The sequence below is a fragment of the Chlorocebus sabaeus genome, chromosome 9 (genome assembly GCF_047675955.1).
Source record: "Chlorocebus sabaeus isolate Y175 chromosome 9, mChlSab1.0.hap1, whole genome shotgun sequence".
NCBI classification, from domain to species: domain Eukaryota; kingdom Metazoa; phylum Chordata; class Mammalia; order Primates; family Cercopithecidae; genus Chlorocebus; species Chlorocebus sabaeus.
In genome coordinates, this window is record NC_132912.1 from 30660106 (window position 1) to 30687637 (window position 27532).

At 42.7% G+C, this 27532-nt stretch overlaps 1 protein-coding gene across 3 annotated transcripts; it reads left to right on the plus strand.

The window, feature by feature from the left end:
* On the plus strand, positions 1–26949 carry MAP3K8 (mitogen-activated protein kinase kinase kinase 8). Of its 3 annotated transcripts, XM_073018842.1 has the most exons (9): positions 276–385; positions 3235–3464; positions 5284–5642; positions 13371–13538; positions 15146–15407; positions 16524–16630; positions 23180–23332; positions 24345–24591; positions 25779–26949. In XM_073018842.1, exons 3-9 carry the CDS (start codon positions 5307–5309, stop codon positions 25907–25909), a joined length of 1404 nt encoding a protein of 467 aa, XP_072874943.1. In that variant the 5' UTR covers positions 276–385; positions 3235–3464; positions 5284–5306; the 3' UTR covers positions 25910–26949. The 3 variants fall into 3 exon arrangements, with proteins under 3 accessions (XP_008017783.3, XP_072874943.1, XP_072874944.1); XM_008019592.3 differs by lacking the exon at positions 3235–3464 and having other exon boundaries at positions 1–385; XM_073018843.1 differs by lacking the exons at positions 276–385; positions 3235–3464 and adding an exon at positions 653–755.
* The last annotated feature ends 583 nt before the right edge of the window (positions 26950–27532 follow it).

Below are 27532 nucleotides of genomic sequence, written 5' to 3' on the forward strand. Positions count from 1 at the left end.
AATTTCCCAGCGCGGGGGCTCTGGCTTCCCCTGCAGCTAGGCAGTCTCTTTCTGTTTACGGAGAGAAAGGGGAAATGGAAAAGTCGGGGAGGCGGTGGCTGGCGTCCGCTGCGCCGCCCCTGGGCCGGCTCAGAAGCCGTGAGTCAGGGGCAGAGCACAGCTCTCTGGACGTGCGGGCGACGCGGGGCTCACTCGTCCGCTCGGCTCTGGACTGCGCGCCACGCTCTGGGGTCCGGCGCCCTGGCTCCTGCTTCTGCCGCTGCTGCCGCCGGATCCCGGTGGCCCGGCGTGCCCGGCTCGCACTGGCCTGCAGCCAGCATCGCACCGAACCTTCGGGGGGCCGCGGCTGGAGCGCTTGGCAGGCGTGGGAGCGCCAAAGCCGCAGGTAACACAGGGTTGGGGGTCTCCGGCGTGTCTTTCGGGTCGCGTCCCGCCTGGGTGCCCCGGGGATTCCCATGCAGAAATGGAGGGTGCCCCCAGCAGAGGGGAAAACTCTGGCGTGGGAAGAGGTGGGGGCGTGCCCACAGCTGCGCTCGCGGGTCGCCGGCTGCACCAGGCACAGCTGGAAAGCACCTTGCGCAAGGGTCTCACGGGGTGCAGACTCGCGACTCCTCCCCCTTCCTCCTTCTTCCCGGATCCGCAGGGCCCGGGCAGTCCTGGTCTGGGCAGTGCGCGGGGAAGCGGGGACCCGCTGTCACCGCGCCTCCAGCCGCCGACACCGCCTGGACGGCCGCGCTGTCCCTGCCCCAGACCCGGTGAGTGCAGCTGGGAGGTTGGAGGACCCGACCCTCCCAAATGTTGGGTGCTTTGATAATTTACAAGCTTTTTAGGCTCCCTTGACTTAGAGAACCAGGAGGAAGGGAGTGGGAGTGTGGGCTGGCGGAGCCCAGAGACTTGTGAATGGCTGGAACTAAATTCAAGTTTGTAACCTGGACTGTATCCCGTGACTAAAGGAGTCATAGCAGAACACGAAGGCTGGGCTTTTGGTCTAAAAAAGAATACTAGGAGAAAAAAAAAAAGTTATTTTCACGGAAGTTGTTTTCGAGCGATAATGCATGATCAGGGCTGACTGAAATTTTTCTAGCTCTAGGCGGAGAAGGACGCCCAGGGATTGTCCCCATAGTTAACAGGGGAAGCCACCCGCTGCCTTTAAGAGTGAAACGTTGCGATGCTTGTCTATTTCACTTTTGGGAAGACAAGATAAAATGCTGCTCTTGATAAAAACAGGGACAGAAGGGCTCTTGCAGTTGCTTTACATACTTGTAGCCTGAGTCGTATGTGCCAAGGAACGTGTAATCCACTTCCAGCTGACGCCCCCAGCTCTCTCCGAAGGATTGAGGTTTGTGTGCAGGTCGTCTGGCAGGTGGCCCATGAGGACTTTGTCGTGTAAAGAAAATGGGAACGTTGAGGCATCTAGAGGTTTTGAAGCAGAGTGGCGGTCCTTCCTTCTATACCCCTGAAACGCATAATTCCGGGGCTTTTTGAGAACAAAAACATAATCAGAGATGTGCCCTGAGGGAGAATATACTATTTTGGCAGGATCTCTCTCTCTCTCTCTCTCTCTCTCTATATATATATATATATATATTAGTATAAATATATATATATAATTTTTTTTTTTTTTTTTTTTTTTTGAGACGGAGTTTCACTCTTGTCGCCCAGGCTGGATTGCAATGGCGCGATCTCGGCTCACTGCAACCTCCACCTCCACCTTCAAGCGATTCTCTTGCCTCAGCCTCCTGAGTAGCTGGGATTACAGGCGCCCGCCGCCATACCCGGCTAATTTTTGTGGAGACAGGGTTTCACTATGCTGGCCAGGCTGGTCTTGAACTCCTGACTTCAGGTGATCCACCCTTCTTGGCCTCCCAAGTGCTGAGATTACCAGCATGAGCCACTGCTCCTGGCCTAAAAAAAAATATTTTAAATGGGAAATAACACAAGGAATAGTCATTCTTTGTGAGGCAGAAGCATATGCTGGTACGTTGGCCATTTTCATTCACACTTGCCAGGAAACACTCACATTTTGTTTATGTATGTGGAGGCAGCCAAGAGTATTATGTTAATGTTTAGGAACAGAATTTCCTCGTGATTTTATTGCTGATTTCTGAAATAATTCAGTGTAACTAGTTTTGACTGTATTTGCCCATCTCTCCAATTCCAAAAGCTGGCATAATTTTCTGTTTGGTTAGGAAGCAGGAATTTTATGAGGACTTTTATTGTAAACTGTGTCAAGGGAAAAATCATCTTATACTAAACGTCTTTATTGCCAAACTAGAATACCTTCACAATCTGAACTTTCTCTAGGTGGCTACAGATCATGAATAACTCAGAAACCATTAGCTTATTGTGTGCTTCTTTAAGGCTGGAAAGTGCTGAGGCTTTTTGCAGGAGCAGTTAGCAGGCGAACTGGTCAGCAGGGTTTCTGGGGAGCATAGATTTGCCTGACAGGGGCCCTGTGTTGCTAAGGAATTAATGCAGGCACTGAGAAAAGTCTCAGTGTCAGACACTCCTCCACCTCCCGGGTCCTGCTTCCCTCCCTCTCCCCTTTCCAGGCAACTCACAGTTTAGGGGTGTGGTTGTGTGTGTTTAAGCTCTTGGGTTTTACATATAAATGCTTGAGACTTTCTGCAGGATTTAAAAACCAAAACCTTGTATTACAGCTCTTTTAGGATTTGTCTTTTAGAATCTCCAGTCCTCACAGGAAAACCCCCCAATTAACAAAATAAAAGAATAAAAAGAATACTACTACTAATTTTTTTTTTTTTTAAACCTCTAAAATTTGTCTTCCCGGATCAGCAGAGTGAGTTTGAACTGTGTGGACATCTTTCCTCTTTCTTTCTTGAGTCGTGTTAGTCTGAGAACTTTTTTTTTTTTCTGTCAAGTCATCCATTTGATAAATAAGTCCAGGAGACTTGGATCCTTTCAACCCCTGAGGCCCCAAATTAGGCTGTTTTTGTTTTAACTTCTGTGTTTCCAGTAAATTCGACAAGCAGAAACTGCAACTAGATGGCTCAGTAAAACCGATGTCAAATGTTCCTCCATTAATCTAAGAAGTTCCTTTCCTAACTCAGTAGACTCCAAGAACCTGAATCACAATCTCCCTCAAAGATGTACAAGATCTCGGGAGGGGAAGCTGCCCCCTCACTCTAGATTTCACTGTGTTGATAACAGCCATCAAAGCATTTCATGGGTTTCTGCCTTTTTTTCTCTCTCTCTCTTTATGTCTTGTTTTAGATACAATCTTCTTACTGCGAAGAAGCCGGGGAATAGGTAGCCACATCTCATTTGCAGATAAGAAAGGAAGCTGATGCAGTATCTGCAAAGCCAGGAGTCTGACTCAGTACTTTTCTCTCTCATGCATATAAAGCAGCTAAAAATGACACAGCTTATTTACCATGCCCCTGACACTGCCCCGAGCACTTTATGAGCTTGAACTCTTTTAATCCTCACAACCACTTCATGAGGTAGGTGCTGTTATTACTTCCATTTTACAGATAGGGAAAATTGAGGTTGAGAGAGATTAAGATACTTGCTCAACATCATGCAAGCAGTAAATGGGAGTGTGGTGGGGAGGTGATGTGATTTGACTCCAAGCAGTCTGAGACCAGAGGAATGTTGGATTACAGGATGCTAGACCACTTTCCTCAGACACAATTCATACGTCAGAAAATGACCATCAAGTAAGTGAATGATGACACTAAATTGCATGGTTCTTTTGTCAAATGATATTCACTGAGAGGCAGATGGCTGGGTCATGCATGCAGGTGGCTCTGCAGTGGAGCATTTCCTGGAGCTTTGAAATGAAGCTCCAGGTTGATCAGAGATGCGTGGCTTTAGCCCTGAGTGTCCTGTATGTTAAAGGCTTCTGCTTTTCGGAACTTGAAATACCTTTCAGAAAGAGGCTGTGCTTTTGGGAGTGCAAACGATGATTTAAGTAGACCAGTGTGCCTTGAAATTCTCTTAGATCTCTTAGAGCTTTTGTCTTTTCTCCTTCAGAACAGAGTTATTCTAAAATCCTGAGTAACAACGTCAGTTTTTACTCTTGCTTTACTTTCTTTTTCTCATCTACCGATCTCCAAGTGTGGCAGCTGATTTGTATATAAGAGCTGAAATGCAATTTTGGTTAATATAGTCACTTGGCCTTGCTTATGATATATTTGACTTTCCTGACTTCTTTCTACTATTCACAGCTTCTAGAGGGCTGTTTATCTAGATATTAATCTTCTGGGACCCTCAAGATGTTTGCTTTGCACTATTAAAGAATTCTGGTCCTAAGGGAGGACAGCTGAATCATAGGTTAAATGCATCGTCATCTTTCTCATACTCATCGCTGGGAGAACAAGGTTCCGTGTCACCCTTCCAATTAGCTGTTTAACTCATTTGCATAAGAATCATTCCTGAAACGTGACCTATTGCCATCAAATGTGTTTAGATTGAAATCCATTTTTCCAGCTTCTGGCTTTCAGGGCCTGAGTTTTATTTGCCAAGTTAGCTCCTGCATTTAGTGAAGAGGTTATTTTTCTTTCAAGTCACCGGAGGCATAAAAAAGCCATAGCAATTCTTGCAGGGAGGGTGCCACTTTGGGGGAATAGCTGGGTTGTGTAAAGTTGGAAGCCCTAAAGAGCCGGAAGCCTGAGGTCTTCAAAGATTCCTGAGCTGCTCTTGATTCGTGTGTCTGCGTAGTGAAAGTTTGTCTTCAGTGCCTGTAGCTGATACCACTGACTCCGTGAGTAACAGTAAGCTCTCTGGGCCGGGCGCGGTGGCTCAAGCCTGTAATCCCAGCACTTTGGGAGGCCGAGACGGGCGGATCACGAGGTCAGGAGATCGAGACCATCCTGGCTAACACGGTGAAACCCCGTCTCCACTAAAAAATACAAAAAATTAGCCGGGCGAAGTGGTGGGCGCCTGTAGTCCCAGCTACTCGGGAGGCTGAGGCAGGAGAATGGCGTGAACCCGGGAGGCGGAGCCTGCAGTGAGCTGAGATCCGGCCACTGCACTCCAGCCTGGGCGACAGAGCGAGACTCTGTCTCGGAAAAAAAAAAAAAAAAAAAAAAGCTCTCTGGGTCTCAGGTTCCCCCTCTGCACAGTGAGCTGGACTAAAGGTTATCTTAGGTCCCTTGCGGCACTGTCAACTTGAATTCACACACACAGTTGACACAAAACCCTCGTTTTCTGAACAAAAGCATATAAAATCCTGTTGCCAATCCTTGTATGTTAGTTTCCCATTGGTCTTGAATGCAAATTCAAATATCGTAAACTAAGGATTTGTGTTTTCTTTCCTAGACTCTCCGGAAAGCGCAACAGTAATGGAGTACATGAGCACTGGAAGTGACAATAAAGAAGAGATTGATTTATTAATTAAACATTTAAATGTGTCCGATGTAATAGACATTATGGAAAATCTTTATGCAAGTGAAGAGCCAGCAGTTTATGAACCCAGTCTAATGACCATGTGTCAAGACAGCAATCAAAACGATGAGCGTTCTAAGTCTCTGCTGCTTAGTGGCCAAGAGGTACCATGGTTGTCATCAGTCAGATATGGAACCGTGGAGGATTTGCTGGCTTTTGCCAACCATATATCCAACACTGCAAAGCATTTTTATGGACAGCGACCACAAGAGTCTGGAATTTTATTAAACATGGTACGTTTCTTTCCGATCAGTTGGGTGCTGTGTGCTCAGCTTTCCTACTGCAGCTTCATTTAATGCACAGTGGTGTTTGAATTTGGTTTAGATGGGCTGCCAGGTATGATTTTTAAAAATGTAATCATCAGTAAGAAGTACCTCCATGTTAAAGATGCAAAAAAAAGGTCTTCATTAAAAGTTCTATTTAAAGACTCTTGATCATATTTTAGTAGTATTTCTACAAATAGGTCATGAAGAAGGATGTATTTTGGCCAGGCACAGTGGCTCACGCCTGTAATCCCCGCACTTTGAGAGGCCGAGGTGGGTGGATCACTTGAGGTCAGGAGTTAGAGACTAGTCTGGCCAACATGGTGAAACCCCGTCTCTACTAAAAATACAAAATTAGCCTGGCGTGGTGGCAGGCGCCTGTAATTCCAGCTACCTGAGAGGCTGAGGCATGAGAATCCCTTGAACCTGGGAGGTGGAGGCTGTGGTGAGCTAAGACTGCACCACTGCACTCCAGCCTGGGCGACTAAGTGGGACCCTGTCTCAACAACAACAACAACAACAACAAAAAAGAAGAATGTGTTTTAATTTAACAATTCACTAAAAAGTTTATTCATCAGTTATGCAGAAAAGAAAGGCTTAATGAGACTTCTTCATCTGAGAGGAGAATAAACACTTTGTTATTAATTAATCTTCTTGAAGGTTGAATTATTTGTTCCTTTCTTGTCACATCTTGAAATGTTATTAATTCATTTCTGCAAACACGTAGTATGTAGGCAGTAAATAGCTATCCACAGATTCACTCTCTTTAATTGGCAAAGTATGAATGGCAAATGATATATTTGCTTAATCATCGCAAGTATGCAAATCATGCAAAATATTGTGGCAATATTTTGTTGCCCTAATAGTAGATCAGGTGATGTGTTTAGGTGTGCCTGGGATTCTGTCAGGCTTTTAGTATGGCAGAGGTGAACGTAGGTGCTGGCTAAAGGTAACCTAATATTTTTAAAAAGAATAATTTGCAAAGGAGTAGGTGGTAACTTACAAAACATGCTTATGGATGAAAGTGACGCCCTTTCTTTTGGTGTATCTAAATGGCAAAATGGCTAATGTGGGGGGAAAGTCAGTGCTGAGTGAGTATGGAGTCCAGACAAAGTACTTAATTATTTTGTTTTTTTGCATACCACATTCATTTAATTAAAAACAACACAGTAATTTAGGTCAGGTATGAATTGTTTGTCAGAAGCCAGTCATATTCAACCATCGCTCACCATGGAGCAAGATCATATTTTGCACTGTTGTGTGACTGCTTTGGTCTGGATCTATCAAGCTCTATTTAATAGTCGATTAAGTACTTTATCTTCAGAATATTTCTTCCTTTTATAAATGAGAAGTAATCATTTGAACTAGAAGCCATATCTGATTTTCCCAACTAAAGGATAGTTGGAGAACTCAGGTTCAAAGTTATATATATGTCTATACCGAGAAATATAATTGTTTGTGTATTTCTATCATTTTTAACATATTTATTTGTTAAAATGGGAATTAATTTTTTTAAAATCCTGCTGCTTCTATAAAAATGAGTATTTTAAATGAAAATATGCAGAAAAAACTAAATTTTTCTTGCTTGTAAACATGCAAAGACTTAGGTATGTTTGCCTATTCCCCTGGCCTATCTGGGAATGTACAGAAAGAAATTCAGGAAAATTAGAAGAAATACAAAAAAATAGCCTTCTGAAGTCTTTTAGGAGTGGGACCAGAAAAGTTAATCCTAAAAAGGAGAGAGACTAAGACAATAAGAGGAGGGTAAAATTGTATCAGCAAAGGATTTGAGTAAAATGTTGTCATTACCTGCCATGGGTCCTGTGCTCTTTAAGTGAACAAGTACATAATTAAGGAGAATTCTTTTTTTTTTTTTTGACACAGAGTCTCGCTCTGTCACCCAGGCTGGAGTGCAGTGGCGCAGTCTTGGCTCACTGCAACCTCTGCCTCATGAGTTCATGTGATTCTTCTGCCTCTGCCTCCTGAGTAGCTGGGATTACCAGCGCCTGCCACCACGCCCGGCTAATTTTTGTGTTTTTAGTAGAGACGGGGTTTCACCATGTTGGCCAGGCTGGTTTCAAACTCCTGACCTGAGGTGATCCACCCGCCTTGGCCTCTCAAAGTACAGGGATTATAGGCGTGAGCCACTGTGCCTGACCAGGAAAAATTTTAAGAGTAAACAAATACATAAGTAAAGGCAGGGATCTTGAAAAACTTGAAAAAGATTTTTATTTTAAAAATGATCAAGAATATAACATATAAAACAAGAAGACTAAAAAACAGAATAGAATAAGAGGAGGACCTTAAAATCCACTGGATCATAGACATGACCTCACTAGGCAAATCGACCCAGTGGTTGATGGCTCTGGGGGACTGCAGTTGACTTTCCTGCTACTCACATTAAAGATGGACTACATTGCTGTGCCTGCTAGGTAACCCATCAGAGCTCCATGATTCATAAATGATAGCCTAGGGATTGGGACTGTCATCTCTGAACATAGTCACTTCAAGACAGTAGTGAGGGAAGCGAGGCTTGCTTTCGGCTCCCTTTCATCCTCACATGGAACATTGGAACCACCCAGTGTTCAAGATCTTTCTGTTCCCATCATCTTCCACCCACTACCCTATCAAAACTTTACTCATTGGGCTTCATTTGCTGCTCTCTAACTCTCGGCTTTAGGAAAATAGCAGCTGATTATCTATTACACGATTGGTTCCTAGGTAAAATCCATCTATACGGTGTATCTACATAGGGATGGGGAAACTTTCGTTCAAGTATTTACCTATTCATTTGCTAGACATAGCTTGGACATCTACAGTGCGTCAGGTGCTAGAGATAGTATGGAACAGTCTGTGCCTCTGGGAGCTTGTTGCCTGGTGCATGCAGGATGCAGTTAAATAGGCAATTATAGTAGAATGTGCTGCTTCCCAGCATACCTGCACCCTGTTTCCTCTGGCAGTGCACAGGCAGGATACCTTACATAGCCACGAGTGTGGTAGAAGGAAGGAGAATGTCAGCACAGCCTTCCAAGAAGGATTGATATCTAAGCCGAGGTCTGAAGCGTTGAGTTGGAGTCAGCGGGATGAAGTGGAGAGGGTTCCAACAGCATGTGCGGAGACCCAGAGACATAGAGACCTGATGAGTTCAGGCAGCCAACAACCGCAACACCAGAGGGTTATTTAGACAGAGTGCAGAACCAGGAATCACAAAAGTATCCTGAAGCACAGTCATGTTCAGTGACTGTCTGTGTGTGTGTGATTTTACTAAAAACAATATTTGTTAAAGATCCCACCAACATCCAGCAAGACCTGGGGAAGAAGCTTTGGGAGAATAACCTGGGAATTGCTTTGGGTAAGAGTGCTGCATGTTATTTAGAATCTATGCTGATTCATAACCTGGTCTGGGAACAAATCATCTAAAATGGGTTCCAAACACTCAACTTTGTGGTGGTTTTATGGGGACTGAAGGACCCCCATTCCTTCACTTTTTTACAACTTTATATCTGTAAGTGTGAAATGCTGAAGATGTTCCTTAGGGCTTAGTCATGGAGTTATGGCTTCTCAGAGTTGAAAAAGCACTTAAGATACTTGAGTCTAACTCTCTGTCTAGTACTCAAATAACCCAATTCATCATCTCCAATAATTGGTAGAACATTTTGGTCTATTCTTGAAAATCTACTATGACAAGGAGCTTATTACACACTGGGACACAGTTTCCTATTTGTCCAGTCCTGACTGTAAGAAAGTTCTCTTCCTTATATAGAACCAAAATTCATCTCTGACCATTTAGTGCAAGCCCTACTTGTTGGCCATTTAAAAAAGTACATATGATGAGCAGTTTTGAAGATGATGGGCCCTGAATTAAAGTACCTGTGTTATGTAGTTCAGCTCTGAAACGGATTAGCTATGTGACCCTGGGATGGTCATTTCACCCGTCCTTTCCTCAGTTTACTCACCTGTAAAATGGATAACATCATGACACTCCATAGGGTTGATATTTGGAGCAATTAATGAATACACATGACCTGGTTACACATAGTGAGTGTTAAATGGACACAAGGCCTTGTGGGAGTTGCTGTTGTATACAATTGTTACACCCCTTCCTTATGGCAGTCCTTCCAAAATTTTTCAAATTGCATGTTCCCCAGATCTTCTCTCTTCTTTCACATGCATTTCCAACTGTGTCCATGACTTCTCATGAATTATACTGTTAACTTTTCTCATCATCTGGGCAGGACGCTGTGAACTCAAGCTGGTATTGGTGTCTATCTTGGGGCCATATTTTGAATGTGAGGATCCATTCGTTGTGATCAGCAGAGTAGGACAGAGCTTGCTTGGCCTTTGTGCTAGATAATATGCCTGCATGACTAGAGATCAATACCATGTCTGTTTCATAGTAGCATATCACACAGGTCACTTGTGGAATTTATTCTTACTGTAATACTTAAAAATTTTTCTCAATATGCTGCTTCTTGGCCTGGTGTTGTTTAGTATAAATGACGGTGATCTGGATGAGGAAATAGAAAGTGTGCTTATAATACCTGCCCTTAGAGATGATTTTGGTAAGTTGAAGAATTGGCAGAGATAAGCAGCATAGAGTTCCCTAAGATGGTTTAATAGGACTGGGTGTGGTGGCTCGTGCCTGTAATCCCAGCACTTTGGGAGACTGAGGCCACTTGAGACCAAGAGTTTGAGACCAGCCTGGGCAACATAGTGAAACCCCCATCTCCACAAAAAATAAAGTCAGCCAGGTGAGGTGGCACACACTTGTAGTCCCAGCTACTTGGGAGGCCGAGGTGGGAGGATCGCTTGAGCCTGGGAGGTTGAAGTTTCAGTGAGCTGTGATGGGGCCGCTGCACGCCAGCCTAGGTGACAGAGCAAGACCCTGTCTTAAAAAAAAAATTATAAGGGCCCCTAGAAAGAAGTAAAACACCTATCTAAAATTTAAATATAGGGTTCGAGACCAGCCTGACCAACATGGAGAAACCCTGTCTCTACCAAAAATACAAAATTAGCTGGGTGTGGTGGCGCATGCCTGTAATTCCAGCACCTTGGGAGGCTGAAACAGGAGCGTCACTTGAACCCAGGAGGCGGCGGTTGTGATGAGCTGAGATCATGCCATTGCACTCCAGCCTGGGCAACAAGAGCGAAACTCCGTTACAAAACAAAACAAAAAAAGAAAGTTAAATACAGGGGACCTGGGGCTAGGGGAAGAACCAGGCATTTGCAGAACTACAAACTGGTCAGGACTTGCATATTACACTAGAAATTCAGGGCCAGACTAGGAGAACTCACTCCAGCCACTGCACTCAAGCCTGGGTGACAGGGCGAGACTCTGTCTCAAAACAAAAACAAACAAAAAAACCCAAATTGGGTTACAACAAATTTAGGTTGATAAAACTTTCACGAAAGTGAGTTAAATATAGAGATGGTTCACTGGAGGGTGCATTGAAATTAGGCCTGTAAATATTTAATGACAAGAAAGGGAAAATCAGCAAGTGCTCTTGAGTGTCTAAATGTCAAAAGGGACTAAATCCATCATGTTCTCAACATGCTGCAAAAGAGGCCTCAGCAACCAGAGGCGACATACTTCTTGAAAGGAAGTCATCTTTCAAACAAGGCAAGACCGCCATCTGCATTTATTCATGTTAGCCCTAGGGCCCTGCACAGGGTCTCACACGGCAGAAACGCTCAGTAAATAGTTTCTAAATTTAATGACTTCATATTTCTAAGCATTAGAGTTAGTCTGCTTTATTCCCTGACTAATAGTGAACACATCTGTTTGTGGGATGTGTAGCTAAACTTAGCAGTGGTGGAGCTGACTGAATGGCCCTTACAGTTACTAGAACTATTTCTATAGCCATGTCCCAAGTGAGAAGTCCCACACATCTGCAGATGAATCAGGAGTTCATTCTCTTCCCATGTCGTAGATTTGGGGATTTGTCCCATTCCCTTCAGCTGTTGCTGCTGCTGCTTTTAAATTTTAAACAAAATAGAAATGGGGTCTCAGTGTGTCACCCAGGCTGGTCTTGAACTCCGGGCCTCAAGCAGTCTTCCCACCTTAGCCTCCCAAAGTGCTGGGATTATAGGTGTGAGCCACCACACCTAGTTGTTCAGCTTCTTCTGTTACTTGAAATAAGTTAAGGTCCTTTAATAGTTTCACAATTCCTGAGCCAGGCGCCATGGCTCACACCTGCAATCCCAGAACTTTGGGAGTCCGAGGCAGGTGGATCACTTAAAGTCAGGAGTTCGAGACCAGCCTGGCCAACATGGTGAAACCCCGTCTCTACTAAAAATACAAAATTTGGCCAAGCGTGGTGGTGCACACCTGTAATCCCAGCTACTCAGGAGGCTGAGATGAGAGAATCCCTTGAACCTGGGAGGCAGAGGTTGCAGTGAGCCAAGATCATTCCATTGCACTCCAGCCTAGCCAACAGAGCAAGACTGCATCTCAAAAAAAAAAAAAAAAAAAAAAAAAGAAGAAGTTTCATAATTGCTGAATTCCGAATCAGAAGCTGTAATATTACTGATTATATTGAGGAGAAACTGGTACTGAGGCGATTTATCCCTTGAAAGAACACTTTGGACATGTTACAGACAGGTATTCCAGATCGCATTTACCATGAACTACCATATTATTTTGTTTTAATTTTGATTATAATTATTTTCTCTTCTAATTTTTTCCTCTTTAAAAATTGAAATATATTTTATATATAGCCAAATACACAGATGTTAAATGTCCAATTTTATGAGTTTTGACAAATGCATGTGCCTTTGAACCCACATTGCTATCAGAGTAGACCTCTTAATTTTTGTTTTATTATTTTAAAATTTATATTGTGTTTTTATTTCTTTCTCTAGAAATGAGGTCTCGCTATGTTGCCTAGGCTGCTCTTGAGCTCCTGGCCTCAAGAGAGCCTCCTGCCTCAGCCCCCCAGTGTGCTAGTATTACAGGCGTTATCCACTGCTCCCAGCTGTCTCTCAATGTTTGAATCAACTAGTTTCAAAACTTCTAAGAGTCAGCTTGCTTGTGAACCCTGGGAAGTCAAGGATCAGCCATCTCTTGTTCATGGCTGCCTCCCCAGCGCCAAACACAGTGCCTAGCAACTTTTTTGCACACAATAGATACAATGCATGCAATAGATATTAAGTGAGTAAGTAGATGAGAAGTAATTCAGCCCTCACTTAATTTACATAGCATTGTCAACTCATAGCTCTGGCATACGCTGTGGTGTTCCAAAATCTTCCATGATCATCAGTTCATTTTGATGCTCCTTCTCTGTATGCATCATGTGTGAGTAATAGCTATGTGGACTAACAGGTTCGCACATTTTAATAGAAACAAGTCAGCCTGCAGGCATGGTTTATATTTACGCAATCTTTATTTTCAACCTTTTGGTTGCTGTAGTCATGCTTTTTTAGATAAATAATTTTTAAAGTTCTATTTGGCAATTAATTACTCATGAGTAGGTGGAAATATGACCAGGTCTGACCAGGCACCTGTGTCTGTTACATGCTCTCTCTGACTTCCTCAAGCTCTAAATATAGGTCTGTACAGTTGGTAGGATTAAGCACGGTGACATTAATTTCGTAACTGTGTATCAGAATGCTGCTAAAATAACCAGTTTCCCAATGGAAACTTAGAAAAAGTCAACTTGACTGAAGTTCTCACCCTCTCACATTTTTATTTTGCTGTAGGTCATCACTCCTCAAAATGGACGTTACCAAATAGACTCTGATGTTCTCCTGATCCCTTGGAAGCTGACTTACAGGAATATTGGTTCTGATTTTATTCCTCGGGGAGCCTTTGGAAAGGTATACTTGGCACAAGATATAAAGACGAAGAAAAGAATGGCGTGTAAACTGGTATGTGTTATATAACTAGATAACCCACACTGTGTGTTTGGCATTCTGGCTTTTGTTTGTTTGTCCATTTGCATTAACCAAAGATTTTTATCCTTTGATTGGATCTTATCTAAGGGTGCACTGCCTCAAAGCATTTGTTTTTCTGAATTCGTTGGCTACCTGGGGCCATTCAGCCCCAAAATCTCTGTTTAGGAGCATAGTTGATTTTAATCTAGATGATTACAAGGAAAGTGCTGGTTTTTAAAGCACTGATTTGGATAAATAACATCATCACTCTTGGAGAGAGGTAGAGAAGAGCCATCCTGCGAAGTAGGAGCAATTCTATGTGCTTCTCCTTTCATTCAACTGCGGAGGGGGCCAGGCAGAGGCAGAAACTGGGAAGGAGGTAGCCTTCTCAGGAAGGCAGATTTAAAAGGCTGAATTTAAATACATCAATGATTGAAAAGACCCTATCCCTTCTTTTTTTTTTTTCTTTTTTGAGACAGAGTCTTGCTCTGTTGTCCAGGCTGGAGTGCAGTGTTGGGGTCTTGGCTCACTGCAAACTCCACCTCCTGGGTTCAAACGATTCTCCTGCATCAGCCTCCCAAGTAACTGGGATTACAGGCACCCACCACCATGCCCACCTAATTTTCGTATTTTAGTAGAGATGGGGTTTTGCCATATTGTCCAGGCTTGTCTCAAACTCCTGACCTCAAGCCATCCACCTGCCTTGGCCTCCCACAGCGCTGGAATTACAGGCATGAGCTGCCGCACCTGGCCTGATGTCATTTTTCGTTTTGATTTAGATGGGGGTTACATTTTTACATTCAGTTGATAATTCATTAAGTTGGACCCATCATTTTTACACTTTTTTGTATGTCTGTTTTGCTTTAATTAATTTTTCAAAAAGTACAACAAAAAATACATTCACTTTTGATTTAACAAAAAATAAAATAAATAATTGCCAAATATTATGTCTTGGTCTCTCTTATTGTAATAAGAGAGTAGCTGGGATTACAGGCGTACACAACCAATGCCTGGCTAATTTTTGTATTTTTTGTAGAAACGGGGTTTCAACATGTTGGCCAGGCTGGTCTTGAACTCCTGGCCTCAAGTGATCTGCCCACGTTGGCCTCCCAAAGTGTTGGGATTACAGGCATGAGCCACCGTGCCCAGCTTCAGTGCTTATTTTAAATACGTTGCTATAATAGAGTATGAACTGTGGCAACAAACACTTCATACTATCTCACAACAAACTGAAATATTGAAAATGCAACCTAAAATCTAGGTACCATAGATACTGTTGTCTAATAGGTGGGAAATTATCTCTTTTTTGATTCATCCATAATTTGAAAACATTGGATGGATTTCTGACTTCTAAGTGAAAATAATAACTCATTATTTTGTTTTTTATTTTCTTGTTCTGAATTTTATACTGAAAGCGGACTAGCATAGTTAAAGGCAGATCTGAGGCGAACAGTATTGTAACTGGGCAGTCCATTTTCACACAGGGCAGAGTATTCTTGAGGGCATTTGTTTGCCTTTTGGTTTTTGCATTGACCTATATTATATATTTTTAAGATGACTTTGGGGTTGTTTAGAATCTCGCTTGTATTTTTGTGTTCTAGATCCCAGTAGATCAATTTAAGCCATCTGATGTGGAGATCCAGGCTTGCTTCCGGCACGAGAACATCGCAGAGCTGTATGGCGCAGTCCTGTGGGGTGAAACTGTCCATCTCTTTATGGAAGCAGGCGAGGGAGGGTCTGTTCTGGAGAAACTGGAGAGCTGTGGACCAATGAGAGAATTTGAAATTATTTGGGTGACAAAGCATGTTCTCAAGGGACTTGATTTTCTACACTCAAAGAAAGTAATCCATCATGATATTAAACGTAAGTATCTTTGGACATACACCTTTTTGGCTCAAAGAGACTAGTTATTCAGGAGACAAACAAGCTCCTTCCTGTAATCTGAAGACCCTCTATGAAGGGTGGAAAGCTCCCTCAGAGCACCGTCCATCTTCCTTCTCCAGAGACGTGTCTTAGAATCATGCGGGGTTACTAGAGCTTTCCAAGTCATACGGAAAGATTACTTTGAACAGTTGTTGAAAAGTTATAGCTACATACCTATTAGGTACTGCTCTGTTAAAAAGGCTTTTAAAATTGCAGTTTAGGCTGGGCGTGATGGCTCACGCCTGTAATCTCAGCACTTTGGGATGCTGTGGCACGTGGATCACCTGAGGTCAGAAACTGGAGACCAGCCTGGCCAATGTGGTGAAACCCTGTCTCTACTAAAAATACAAAGAAAAAAAAAATTAGCTGGGCGTGGTGTTGAGTGCTGGTAATCCCAGCTACTTGGGAGGCTGAGGCAGGAGAATCATTTGAATCTGGGAGGCGGAGGTTGCAGTGAGCTGACATGGCACCATTGCACTCCAGCCTGGGTGACAACAGCAAAACTCCATCCCCTCCCCACCAAAAAAAATGCAATTTACTTAAAAACATACAAACACAGAGACAAATATTTTTGAGAAACAAATACCTCTTTCATTTTATATACCAATGTAATAATAATCCATTAAACACAACTTTGATAACTTTTCTAGGAGTCTGATATGATGAGGAAATAGGTAAACCTTTAATAGCCAGTACTAAATTAGAGTGGCATAACTTTTACTGGGGAAAAAAAATGGGTATTTTACTTTTCTGCTTTAGAAAAGTGGCTTGACAACAATATGCTTATGTCTTAGAGTTTGAAACTCAAGTTCTTGACCATTATTAATGGCTACAATCATTCATACCCACATTGGCTGAACTCCTGATGGATCCGAAGTGATTTTCACCTACAATCTGAGATGCATTCTCCCCTTTTGAATATAATACACCCATCTCACTAGAGGAAGCGTTTCAGTCTTTTCTGATTTGCGATTCATTATTGTTTCAGATAATGTTTTCATTTGACTTATGAATATATAAAAAATTTTATCTTAAAAAAATTTCCTCTCATTTTAGCTAGCAACATTGTTTTCATGTCCACAAAAGCTGTTTTGGTGGATTTTGGCCTAAGTGTTCAAATGACCGAAGATGTCTATTTTCCTAAGGATCTCCGGGGAACAGAGGTAATTATATTCACATGAAAAGGGTTACTATTTTATTAAGAATAAAAAAGGAAAAATTGTTCTGTAATTATCGTGGGAATGAAGGACAAAGAAGGGAAAGAAATCCATTGCATTAAATCATTATTATCCTTGGAACACGTTTAATGAGCACTTGCTCTGTGTCAAGTACTAAGTTTAGCACTTGATTTTTTATTTTTTTTGCTATGTTATTTATAATACATAATAGTATTTGTAATATAATATACATGTTGATATATAGAACATTTCTATATATAGAACATATATAGAACATTTAGAAATAATGTAATGACAAAATAGATCATATTGGCCCGGTGTGGTGGCTCATGCCTATAATCCCAATGCTTTGGGAGGCTGAGGTGGGAGGATTAATTAAGCCCAGGACTTTGAGACAAGCTTAGGCATCATAGCAAGACCCCATCTCTATAAAAAAAATTAGTTCAGGCTGGGCACGGTGGCTCACACCTATAATCCCAGCACTTTGGGAGGCTGAGGTGGGCTGATCACCTGAGGTCGGGAGTTCGAGACAAGCCTGACCAACATGGCGAAACCCCATCTCTACTAAAAATACAAAATTTGCTGGGCATGGTGGTGGGCACCTGTAATCCCAGCTACTCGGGAGGCTGAGGAAGGAGAATCATTTGAACTCGGGAGGCAGAGGTTGAGGTGAGCCGAGATCGCGCCATTGCACTCCAGCCTGGGCAACAAGAGTGAAACTCCATCTCAAAAAAAAAAAAAAAAATTAGTTCAGTGTGGTGGTACACCCCTGTAGTCCCAGCTAGTTGGGAGGCTGAGGTGGGAGGATTGCTTGAGCCTAGGAGTTCAAGGCTGCAGTGAGCCATGGGCACTCCAGCCTGGAAGACAGAATAAGACCTTGTTTCAAACCCTCCCCTCCCCCACAAATAGATCATATCCACAGTTCAGCTTTATGTTGTGTGGTTTTGGTTTTGGTTTTGGTTTGTTTTGTTTTGAGACAGAGTCTTACTCTGTGGCATGATCTCAGCTCACTGCAATCTCCACCTCCTGGGTTCACATGCTTCTTAGCCTCCTGAGCAGTTGAGATTACAGGTGTGTGCCACCACATCCAGCTAATTTTTTGTTTATTTTGCTTTTTCAGTAGAGATGGGGATTTCACTATGTTGGCCAGGCTGGTCTTGAACTGTTGGCCTCAAGTGATCCTCCCGCCTCCCAAAGTGCTGGGACTATAGGTGTGAGCCCCCGTGTCTGGCCCACAGTTCAGCTTTCATAATAATTGTAGAATTATAGTTAACTTTATAATAAGTTTAGCCCTTAAAAAGCAGTATGTTCTTTAATCCTTACAACAACCCAGTTGTTGTAAATACTATTATTGTAAGCAGATTCTGTTCTTATTCTCGTTTCACAATAAAGGAAATAAGTTTGCAGAGATTAAAATAAAGTGTCCAGAGTCACTCCGTGACAGACTCTGGACTTGTACCCAGTTCTTTCCAAGTCTAACCCTAAGGTCTAACTGCTACGTTAACTTTAAAAAAATATACTACTACATACATTATTAAAATATATTACTGATATAACTAATATCACTGAGTTTTGGCTCAATGACAGTCTTAATTATCATGGTCATTAATATTTATGAGGACTCTAAAGGCCTCTCTTTGAGCCTAGGAATCCTATAATAAACCTCAAGTAGTGAGCATAAATGTATCTTATTTAAAGATGTAAAATAGCACTCATGTTTAACTCATCTGTGAAGCAAAAAACGACCCAGAAAAGCCTTTCTTTCCTGACTCTAAATGAGATTCTGCAAAATTCATTTGAGGGCTTCCAAATCATATATTTAACATTCACATCATTATGCTGGCTGGTTGATTCAATTAGCACGTGTCCGCTGCGCATCTGCTATGTGGCAGGTTCTTGTGGGCACCAACAAGGAAGCATAAGACAAGGCAGTGAGGAGCAAGCCTTAGTGGCACTCCAGCAATCCTCACTCTTTGGTGGGGGGACTTACTTTAAATTACCTGAATTATTAAAAGAGCAACCGTTTAGGGATGGGCGTGGTGTTCCCACACCTGTAATCCCAACCCTTTGAAAGGCCAAAGTGGTGGGGGTGGTTTGCTTGAGCCTGGGGGTTCGACACCAGCCTGGGCAATATAGTGAGACCTCATCTCTTTTGAAAAAAAAAAGAGAAGGAAGGAAGGAAGATGGAGGAGGGAGGGAGGGAGAGAGAGAGGGGGGGAAGGAAGGAAGGAAGGAAGGAAGGGAAGGAAGGAAGGAAGGAAGGAAGGAAGGAAGGAAGGAAGGAAGGAAGGAAGGAAGGAAAGAAGGAAGGAGAGAGAGAAAGAAAGAAAGAAAGAAAGAAAGAAAGAAAGGAAAGAAAGAAAGAAAGAAAGAAAGAAAGAAAGAAAGAAAGAAAGAAAGAGAAAGAAAGAAAGAATAAAAGAAAGAAAGAGAGAAAAGAAAGAGCACAACAGTTTAGTTCACAGTTGATTGTGATGGGCACAAGGTTGGATGCAAGCAGGAAGGTAAATGGGTGTAAAATTGCCTCCTTGGCCCCTCACCACTACTGGGGGAAGCTTCACCGCCTGAGCCATTCAGCCCCATGCCCTTCTCTTTGCTGGAAGTGCCCACAGGAAATAGAGAGAGGGTCTTTGACTGCACCTCTATGTCAAGGTTACCAGGTCAGTCTTGGTGTTCAATCAGATGACAACCCTTAGTCTAGTTTAGCTAGTATACGTGTTGCACTGAACTGGATTGCAGCAACAAAAAAATTATCTTCCTTTCAAACCAAGATTCTTCCAGCCTGGGCAACATTATGAGACCCCATCACTACAAAAAGTAAACAAACAAACAAAAACTTCACTTTTTGTAAAAATGGCATGGTGGTGCATGTCTGTAGTCCCAGCTACTCAAGAGACTGAGGTGGGAGGATTGCTTGAGCCCAGGATGAGGCTGCAGTGAGCTGTGATTATGCCACTGCACCCATAGCCTGGACAGTACAAGACCTTGTCCTAAAAAAAAACAAAAAAAACAAAAAAAAAACAAGATTCTGTATGTAAGTGCTTTCTCAACTCTCTCAAAGCCAAGACTCTCCGGGGCAACAGAAGAAATCCTTGCTTTTGCAAATATTACCGAAGTTGTTATTGAAAATACTCAAGTGGGGATTCTTGATAGTTTGTCTTTGAGCAGAACAATATTCAGAAGGGAAACTGTAGTTTGTTTGTTTGTTTTTAAGAATGCTTAGTCCCTAGATCTTAAGAATACTTCACCAAAATGTGAGATCTCATAAGACTTAATGCTTACGACATGTTTTCTTTGGAAAATGTTTCAGCATATTTGGCGTTAGTCAGGAGTTCAGATATGTAATATTCCACCACCCTTTTTCCTGGAACCAGTTTAAGAAACAAACTATTTATGGTATGAAAGATGGAAAATACTTTTCTCTTCCTGGCAGTGTGGTGAAGTTGAACATTTTGCAACACTGGAGAAAGAAGTGTTCTTTCTGGGGCTGTCTAGCAGAATGCATGGATGTGAGATAATAACGTACTTTACTCTTGAGTAGTATTTGGATCAGGTTATTTTTGGCAAATGCAAATTGCTTTTTGTGAAGTCCAAAACTGAGCCTCGGTGTTTATAAATATAAACCCTCTTCTAATCAGCCTGCATTTACTATCTGCCTAATACACACGAGTTGAAGTTTGGTAATGAACAAAATTGTGAAGTCACCAATGAAACCTTTCAACAAGCTTGCTTTTACTCTTCCTACTTAAAGAGCTAGGAGATCGAATTAGTCAGTCAACTGTGCAGATTGGCTGATGTTAGAATTTGATCATGTGGCTACTGCACAGTCATAGACAATTTCTGATTTCTGCAGTATAGCTCCCAAATGCAAATCCTGCTTACCTCTGTTTGATTTCTCTCTCTAAGCATCGGTATTCAGAGCATTCTATTGTAACCATGTAATACACATACAGGGTTAATCTGGTGTATACAGAATCGACTGTTTTTGAGTTACATGGTACAGAGAAAGCATACATTGTGAATGCGAATAACAAATCAGAATTACTTTTAGAACTTGGTCCTTTTTGAAAAGTTAACTTGTAAGTTAACTATATAATCATCACACGCACATATACGCACACATACGGTCTCTTTCCCTTTCTAATAAACATGTTGAGAGGTGAAGGGTTCGATCGCTGACATCAAGGTTTTCTCTTGCTCTGGTGCCCAGCCCCAAGGGTGCAGAACTCTCAGAGAGCCCTGTCTTGGCCCCACCAGGGCTGTTTCATGCCTTCTAATCAGCCAGAGTGCTTGAACATCATGCTCTGCTGCTCCATGATCTATCTGGTAGTTGGTAGAGCTTGAAGAACAAGAGCCCTGAGCCAGGGTTTCTGCCTGAGGGCCAGCACCCAGGCCACCAAGCTTACAGATGCTCCATCTCCCCAGGCTGCCTAGGCGTGCAGTCACGTAGAACCTGCAGAGCCACCTCTACACAACCCCTGTTGCCTACACCAGCAGTGAGCACTCGGCCCAATCCTTGCTGTATTGGTGGGATTGGGAGGGGGTACAGGAGAGAAGGTAGGCATCCTCTATGGACAGTTAATAATACCCATCGCATTTCTTTTTCTTTTTTATTTGATTGTGTTAAGAACACTTAGCATGAACTCTACCCTCTCAACAAATTTTTAAGTATACAATACACTATTGTTGACTATAGGTACAATGTTGTGCATTAATTTTTTAACTTTGTGATCTATTTAGTAGCAAAGTCCTTCTGGAAAATCCTTTGGCTTTGCTGCAGGGAAAGCTTGAGAACAGGAGCTCAGTTCGACCTGTTTGCTGAAAGCAAAAGGAAGCTGGCCCGGAAGTGGCTTGTAGGAAGGAGTTGAGCAGGGTTAGGGTGGGGAGACTGGGCAGTTTCTTCGGTTTTTGTAAGCTAGTTCTCTACTTACTTACCCTGAAATGTATTCCGGGAACACTGACCTCCATTCTCTTATTCACGTGGCAGACAGCGTACAAGCTGTTTCAAGCGAAATATTGATAATTAGGATATTAACTACTATATGTCTGCACCAGCCGTGAATACAAATAACTGGTCACCAGTGTTTGCTGTATTCCTTTTTAAAAAAATGTTTAATTAAATTAGGTAACTAACTAATTTGTAAAGATGGGGGGTCTCCATCTTGTCCAGACTGGTCTCAAACTCCTAGGCTCAAGCAATCTTCCTGCCTCGGCCTTCCAAAGTGCTGAGATTCGGTGGCTCATGCCTGTAATCCCCGCACTTTGGGAGGCCGAGGCAGGTGGATCACGAGGTTAGGAGTTTGAGACCAGCCTGGCCAACATGGTGAAACCCCCTCTCTACTAAAAATACAAAATTAGGCAGGCATGGTGACACACGCCTGTAATCCCAGCTAGTTGGGAGGCCGAGGCAGGAGAATAGCTTGAACCCGGGAGGCAGAGGTTGCAGTGAGCCAAGATCGCGCCATTGCATTGCATTCCAGCCTGGGTGACAGACGGAGACCCCGTCTCAAAAAAAAAACAAAAATAAACCAAAAAACCCAAAGTGCTGAGATTATAGACATGAGCCACCATGCCCCACCTCTCTTTGTTTCTTTCTTAAGTTTAGAAATAAATGCTTCTTAGAGAAACTATTTATAAAACCAACCCCGTTTATTCAGCATGGACTCATGAAACCAAAAATAACTTACACGATGTTAATATGGCTGCATTTAATATTTAGTCACTGGGCTACATGGTAGGTAAAAAGAACAGATAGTTTGTAAAAATGACTCTTTAAAATCACTTTCACAACATTACACTTTATTTTTTAAGTTTTTCCCTTTCAAGACATTTGTGTTAATACCCTATAGACTTATATCGCCTTTTATCATTGCAGATATTTAGAGGGTTAGCAATGTAACAACAAACAGATCAAGAAGTCTATTTGTAGTTCATTTAAATATAAAAGGAATTGGCTGTTAGTAGAAAACTTAGCTGCACCTGATCAGTGTACTGCAGAACTTTGATGAGTGGCAATCCCGGATAGATTCCTGGTTCTAGTCTCTTTGCTGCCAGATCAACCAGAAAAGGGTGTTTTTTTGTTTTGTTTTGTTTTGTTTTGTTTTGAGATGGAGTCTCACTCTGCCTCCCAGGCTGGAGTGCAGTGGTGCGATCTTGGCTCACAGCAGCCTCCACCTCCCAAGCTCAAGCAATTCTCCTTGCCTCAGCCTCCCAAGTAGATGGGATTGCATGTGCCCACCACCATGCCCAGCTAATTCTTGTATTTTTAGTAGAGACAAGGCTGGCTTTGAACTCCTGACCTCAACTGATCTGCCCACCTCGGCTGGAATTACAGGTGGGAGCCACTGCGCCCAGCCAGGTGTTCTTTATCGGACTGCAGGGACATCTCCAGCAAGAGCTGCATGGTTCCTGGGGAATGCCTGCATTATTCTCCTAGTTTAAGGCGAATGAGTCAATTTCCAGAACTGGAGTAGGGAAATAGAACCCCACACAAAGGAGGGGAATGAAGCTGAATGTTTCCCGCTTCTTTTTCAGATTTACATGAGCCCAGAGGTCATCCTATGCAGGGGCCATTCAACCAAAGCAGACATCTACAGCCTGGGAGCCACGCTCATCCACATGCAGACGGGCACCCCGCCCTGGGTGAAGCGCTACCCTCGCTCAGCCTATCCCTCCTACCTGTACATAGTAAGTGGGGTTCAACCAGGCCTGGGGCGGGGTGGGGGCTGAGTTATGCATCCCGCAGGCTGGGAGGGACTGCTCTGCCTTCTATACCACCCCCATCTGAATGAGGGAATGGTGAAATGACAGGTAGCTACAAGTTCTTCCCATGTAGAAGTAAGCTCCATTCTTGCAAAGAAAACATAGCTGTTTTAGTGGGAGCTTACTAAAATGTGCATTGGGCATAATTATGCTATTCCATTTTATGTGTAATAATGCAATACTACTAGCATCAGAGTAGCGTAAATGTATCAGCCACCGAAGTTGTATATGTTCTTTGAACACTTAATACATTTTTTATTATTAATGTTCACACCAGCGTGGCTTGTAGTGGAACATGCAATTCCCATTTACTGTTGATAAATTCAGGAGCAGACACTTCCCTGTTACTACATAGTGACTTTTGGGCCACTGATTTGAAGCTGTCACTGACATTCAAACCTAGCACTTATCTTTTGCAACATTAAACCAGAAGATGGGTTTAACCTGGTATCCTTTAGAAATTAAAGTGGGCCAGGCACGGTGGCTCACACCTGTAATCTCAGCACCTTAGAAATCCAAGGCAAAAGGATCTCTTGAGCCCAGAAGTTCAAGACCAGCCTGGGCAGCAAAGCAAGACCCCATCTCTACAAAAAATAAAAATAAAAAAATTAGCTAGGTGTGGTAGTGTATGGCCTGTGGTCCCAGCTGCATAGGAGGCTGAGGTGAGAGGATCACTTGAGCCCAGGAGTTCGAGGCTACAGTGAGTTGTGTTCATGCCACTGCTCTCCAGTCTGGACAACAGAGCAGAGACCCTGTGTCAAAGGGAAAAGAAAAAAGAAATTAAAGGGAAGCTTGCTTGCTTAAGGGCACAAACTGCATTTGTTGCAGGGCATGTGGTGGGAAACGGATTACTTTCTAGGTCCTGTTACTAGCGTGCGTTTGCTGTTGAGGGTGTATCTCCATACCTTCGATGCTAAGAGAGCTGGTTTGTTCATAGATCCACAAGCAAGCGCCTCCACTAGAAGACATTGCAGATGACTGCAGTCCAGGGATGAGAGAGCTGATAGAAGCTGCGCTGGAGAGAAACCCCAATCACCGCCCAAGAGCCGCAGACCTACTAAAACATGAGGCCCTGAACCCGCCCAGAGAGGATCAGCCACGCTGTCAGAGTCTGGACTCTGCCCTCTTTGAGCGCAAGAGGCTGCTGAGTAGGAAGGAGCTGGAACTTCCTGAGAACATTGCTGGTGAGGACACCCTGCTGTGTGCCGCACCCTTGCTTCCCTTCTGTTTCTGTCCACATCCAACCTCTAATGTAGTTCATGAAAGCACTTGGAAAAAAAGGAAATGACTTCTTGAGTACCATACCTTGCTTGAGAAATTTCAGCAAGATTAACAGAAGCATGTTTTTGTTTTTTTTTTTTAATTGGCTAATTTAGCACCAAATTATAATAGATTTTCAGTGCAAGTGTAGGTAGCATAGTCACTGGAAAATGCTTCTGACTTGCTTTTCTACAACTTGCTTTTTTGCAACGTTTGTCTTAACTCACCTTTGTTGTTGTTGTTGTTGTTGTTGTTGTTGTTTTTTGAGATGGAGTCTTGCTCAGTTGCCCAGACTGGAGTGCAGTGGCATTATCTCGGATCACTGCAACCTCTGCCTCCTGGGTTCAAGTGATTCTCATGCCTCAGCCTCCTGAGTAGCTGGGATTGCACGTGCCCACCACCATGTCTGGCTAATTTTTGTATTTTTAGTGGAGACAGGGTTTTACCATGTTGGCCAGGCTGGTCTCTAACTCCTGACCTCAGGCGATCCACCTGCCTCAGCCTCCCAAAGAGCTGGGATTACAGGCGTGAGCCACCGCGCCCAGCCTAACTCATTTATATTAAGCCACCCCAGTCCTTGGTGGGGGAACATCATGGCACTGCCCTGCACAGATAAAATACTGAGTTTGAAGTCAGCTTGCATTTCCATCTTCCTTGGCTTAAAATCTTGCCAGTTGTAAATTTTTCCCACTTAAGAAAGTCTGTATGCATTCCAGGAGCATTGAATATGCATAGACAAGGGCTTCCATTTTTATTAAAAATCTGTGGCATTCTTAATCCATTTAGGTCCAAACCCAGATGTCAAGCCGGGCGCACTTATTTATATTTCTTTGCTGCTTGTCTGACTTTTGTGTATTTAAAGAGAACGATCTGGCTGTTGGAAAAATATGCCAGGATTTCTAACTAATTTCTGGTCTCCATTGACTCCTGTTTGAACTTTTTGTTCTATGTCCTATTATGTGAACTTATCCATAATGTTCCAAGACCCATCTTTCACACTTAAGACACTGTTTCATTAGGCCCCAAAGGATTTATTTCACTGCAGAAGGAACAGGTATTTATTATTTGACAGGTTTTCTTGTAACTTACTTTTTAATGTTTTCCTTTTCAGATTCTTCATGCACAGGAAGCACCGAGGAATCTGAGATGCTCAAGAGACAACGCTCTCTCTACATAGACCTCGGCGCTCTGGCTGGCTACTTCAATCTTGTTCGGGGGCCACCAACACTTGAATATGGCTGAAGTGGCATGTTTTGGCATGCCACTTCAAAAAACATGTCACGTTTGCTCTAAATTAAGACAGCGTTGATCTCCTTGGGGGCTGGTTCTGCTGCCTTGACACAGGGGCCCTATACAGTGAATGGTGCCAGTTTTGAAGGAGCAGCGTGACCTCCCATGACCCATGAATGTGCCTCCAAGTGGCTCCTGTGTGTTTGACTTGTGAAGCTCTCTGATACGCACCAGGTCTCAAGGTTCTCATTTCTCAGGTGATGTGATTCGAAGGAAGGAATTTGAGAGTTCACAGAAGGATCGTGTCTGCTGACTGTTCCATTCACTGTGCACTTTGCTCAAAATTTTAAAAATACCCATCACGAGGATAACAGAGTAGCCTAAAATTACTCTTCTTGGTTCTTATTTAAGTATGGAATCTTCATTTTACTCAGAATAGTTGTTTTGTGTATATTGGTGTATATTATATAACTCTTTGAGCCTTTATTGGTAAATTCTGGTATATATTGAATTCATTATAATTTAGGTGAATAGAACAACTTGAATACCATAGCAATAAGCTGGACTAGTGTCTTAAAAGTGGCTAACTGATGAATTAGAAGCCATCTGACAGCAGGCCACTAGTGACGGTTTCTTTTGTGTTCCTATGGAAACATTTTGTACTGTACATGCTATGCTTAAGACATTCAAAACATGATGTTTTGAATGTGGATACAACTGTGTAAACCACATAATTTTTGTACATCCCAAAGGATGAGAATGAGAAGAAAAATGAACACTTTTGTAAATTATTGATGATGCTCCTTTTGTAATTCTTATGACTCAATTTTCTTTTAAGCATTTGTATATTAAAATAGCATACTGTGTATGTTTTATATCAAATGCCTTCATAAATCTTTCATATATGTGTGTGTATATATATGTATTTGTAACATTGTAAAGTATGTGAGTAGTCTTAAGTAAAGTATGTTTTACATTATGCAAATAAAACCCAACACTTTTGTCCAATGTGACTGGTCAAATCAACTGAATAAATTCAGTATTTTGCCTTAGTTGTTGTGAAGCCTGTGATTCTCAACTGGGACTGAGGATGGGCTATAGGAGTTGCGATATAGATTGGAAGGAAATGTGTATCATAAGAAGGCAAAAAATACCAGGAGCTTTGCAAATCGTATTAACACACTCCTTTTCTATTGCTCTTGTATGAAGCTATTGTCAACTGGAATGGTTTGCATCCCCCTGGTACACTGAGGTAGAAAAAGTAATCGTGGTTGTGCCTGTAATCCCAGCACTTTGGAAGGTTGAAGCGGGAAAACTGCTTGAGCCCAGGAGTTCGAGACCAGCCTGGCCAACATGGTGAACTCCTGTGTCTACAAAAAATACAAAAATTTGCCAGGTGTGATGGTGCACGCCTGTAGTCCCAGCTACTCAGGAGGCTGAGGTGGGAGGGTCACTGAAGCCTGGAAGGTGAAAGTTGCAGTGAGCCAAGATCATGCCACTGCACTCCAATCTGGATAACAGAGGGAGGACTTGTTCCCCCCAGAAATAAAATAATAATTGTGAGCCACAGGTTTAGGGTTATGTGGTTCTATTTTGCACCCTATTTTTATACATTTATACTATCCTTGAAAACAT

What these genes read in the sequence shown, in the direction of transcription:
- MAP3K8 (XM_008019592.3), top strand. Translation starts at nt 5,307, where the DNA reads ATGGAGTACATGAGCACTGGAAGTGACAATAAAGAAGAGATTGATTTA. An exon ending in ATCCCTCCTACCTGTACATA is followed by an intron (nt 23,333 to 24,344) that starts GTAAGTGGGGTT and finishes GTTTGTTCATAG; the next exon opens with ATCCACAAGCAAGCGCCTCC. An exon ending in ACTTCCTGAGAACATTGCTG is followed by an intron (nt 24,592 to 25,778) that starts GTGAGGACACCC and finishes TTTCCTTTTCAG; the next exon opens with ATTCTTCATGCACAGGAAGC.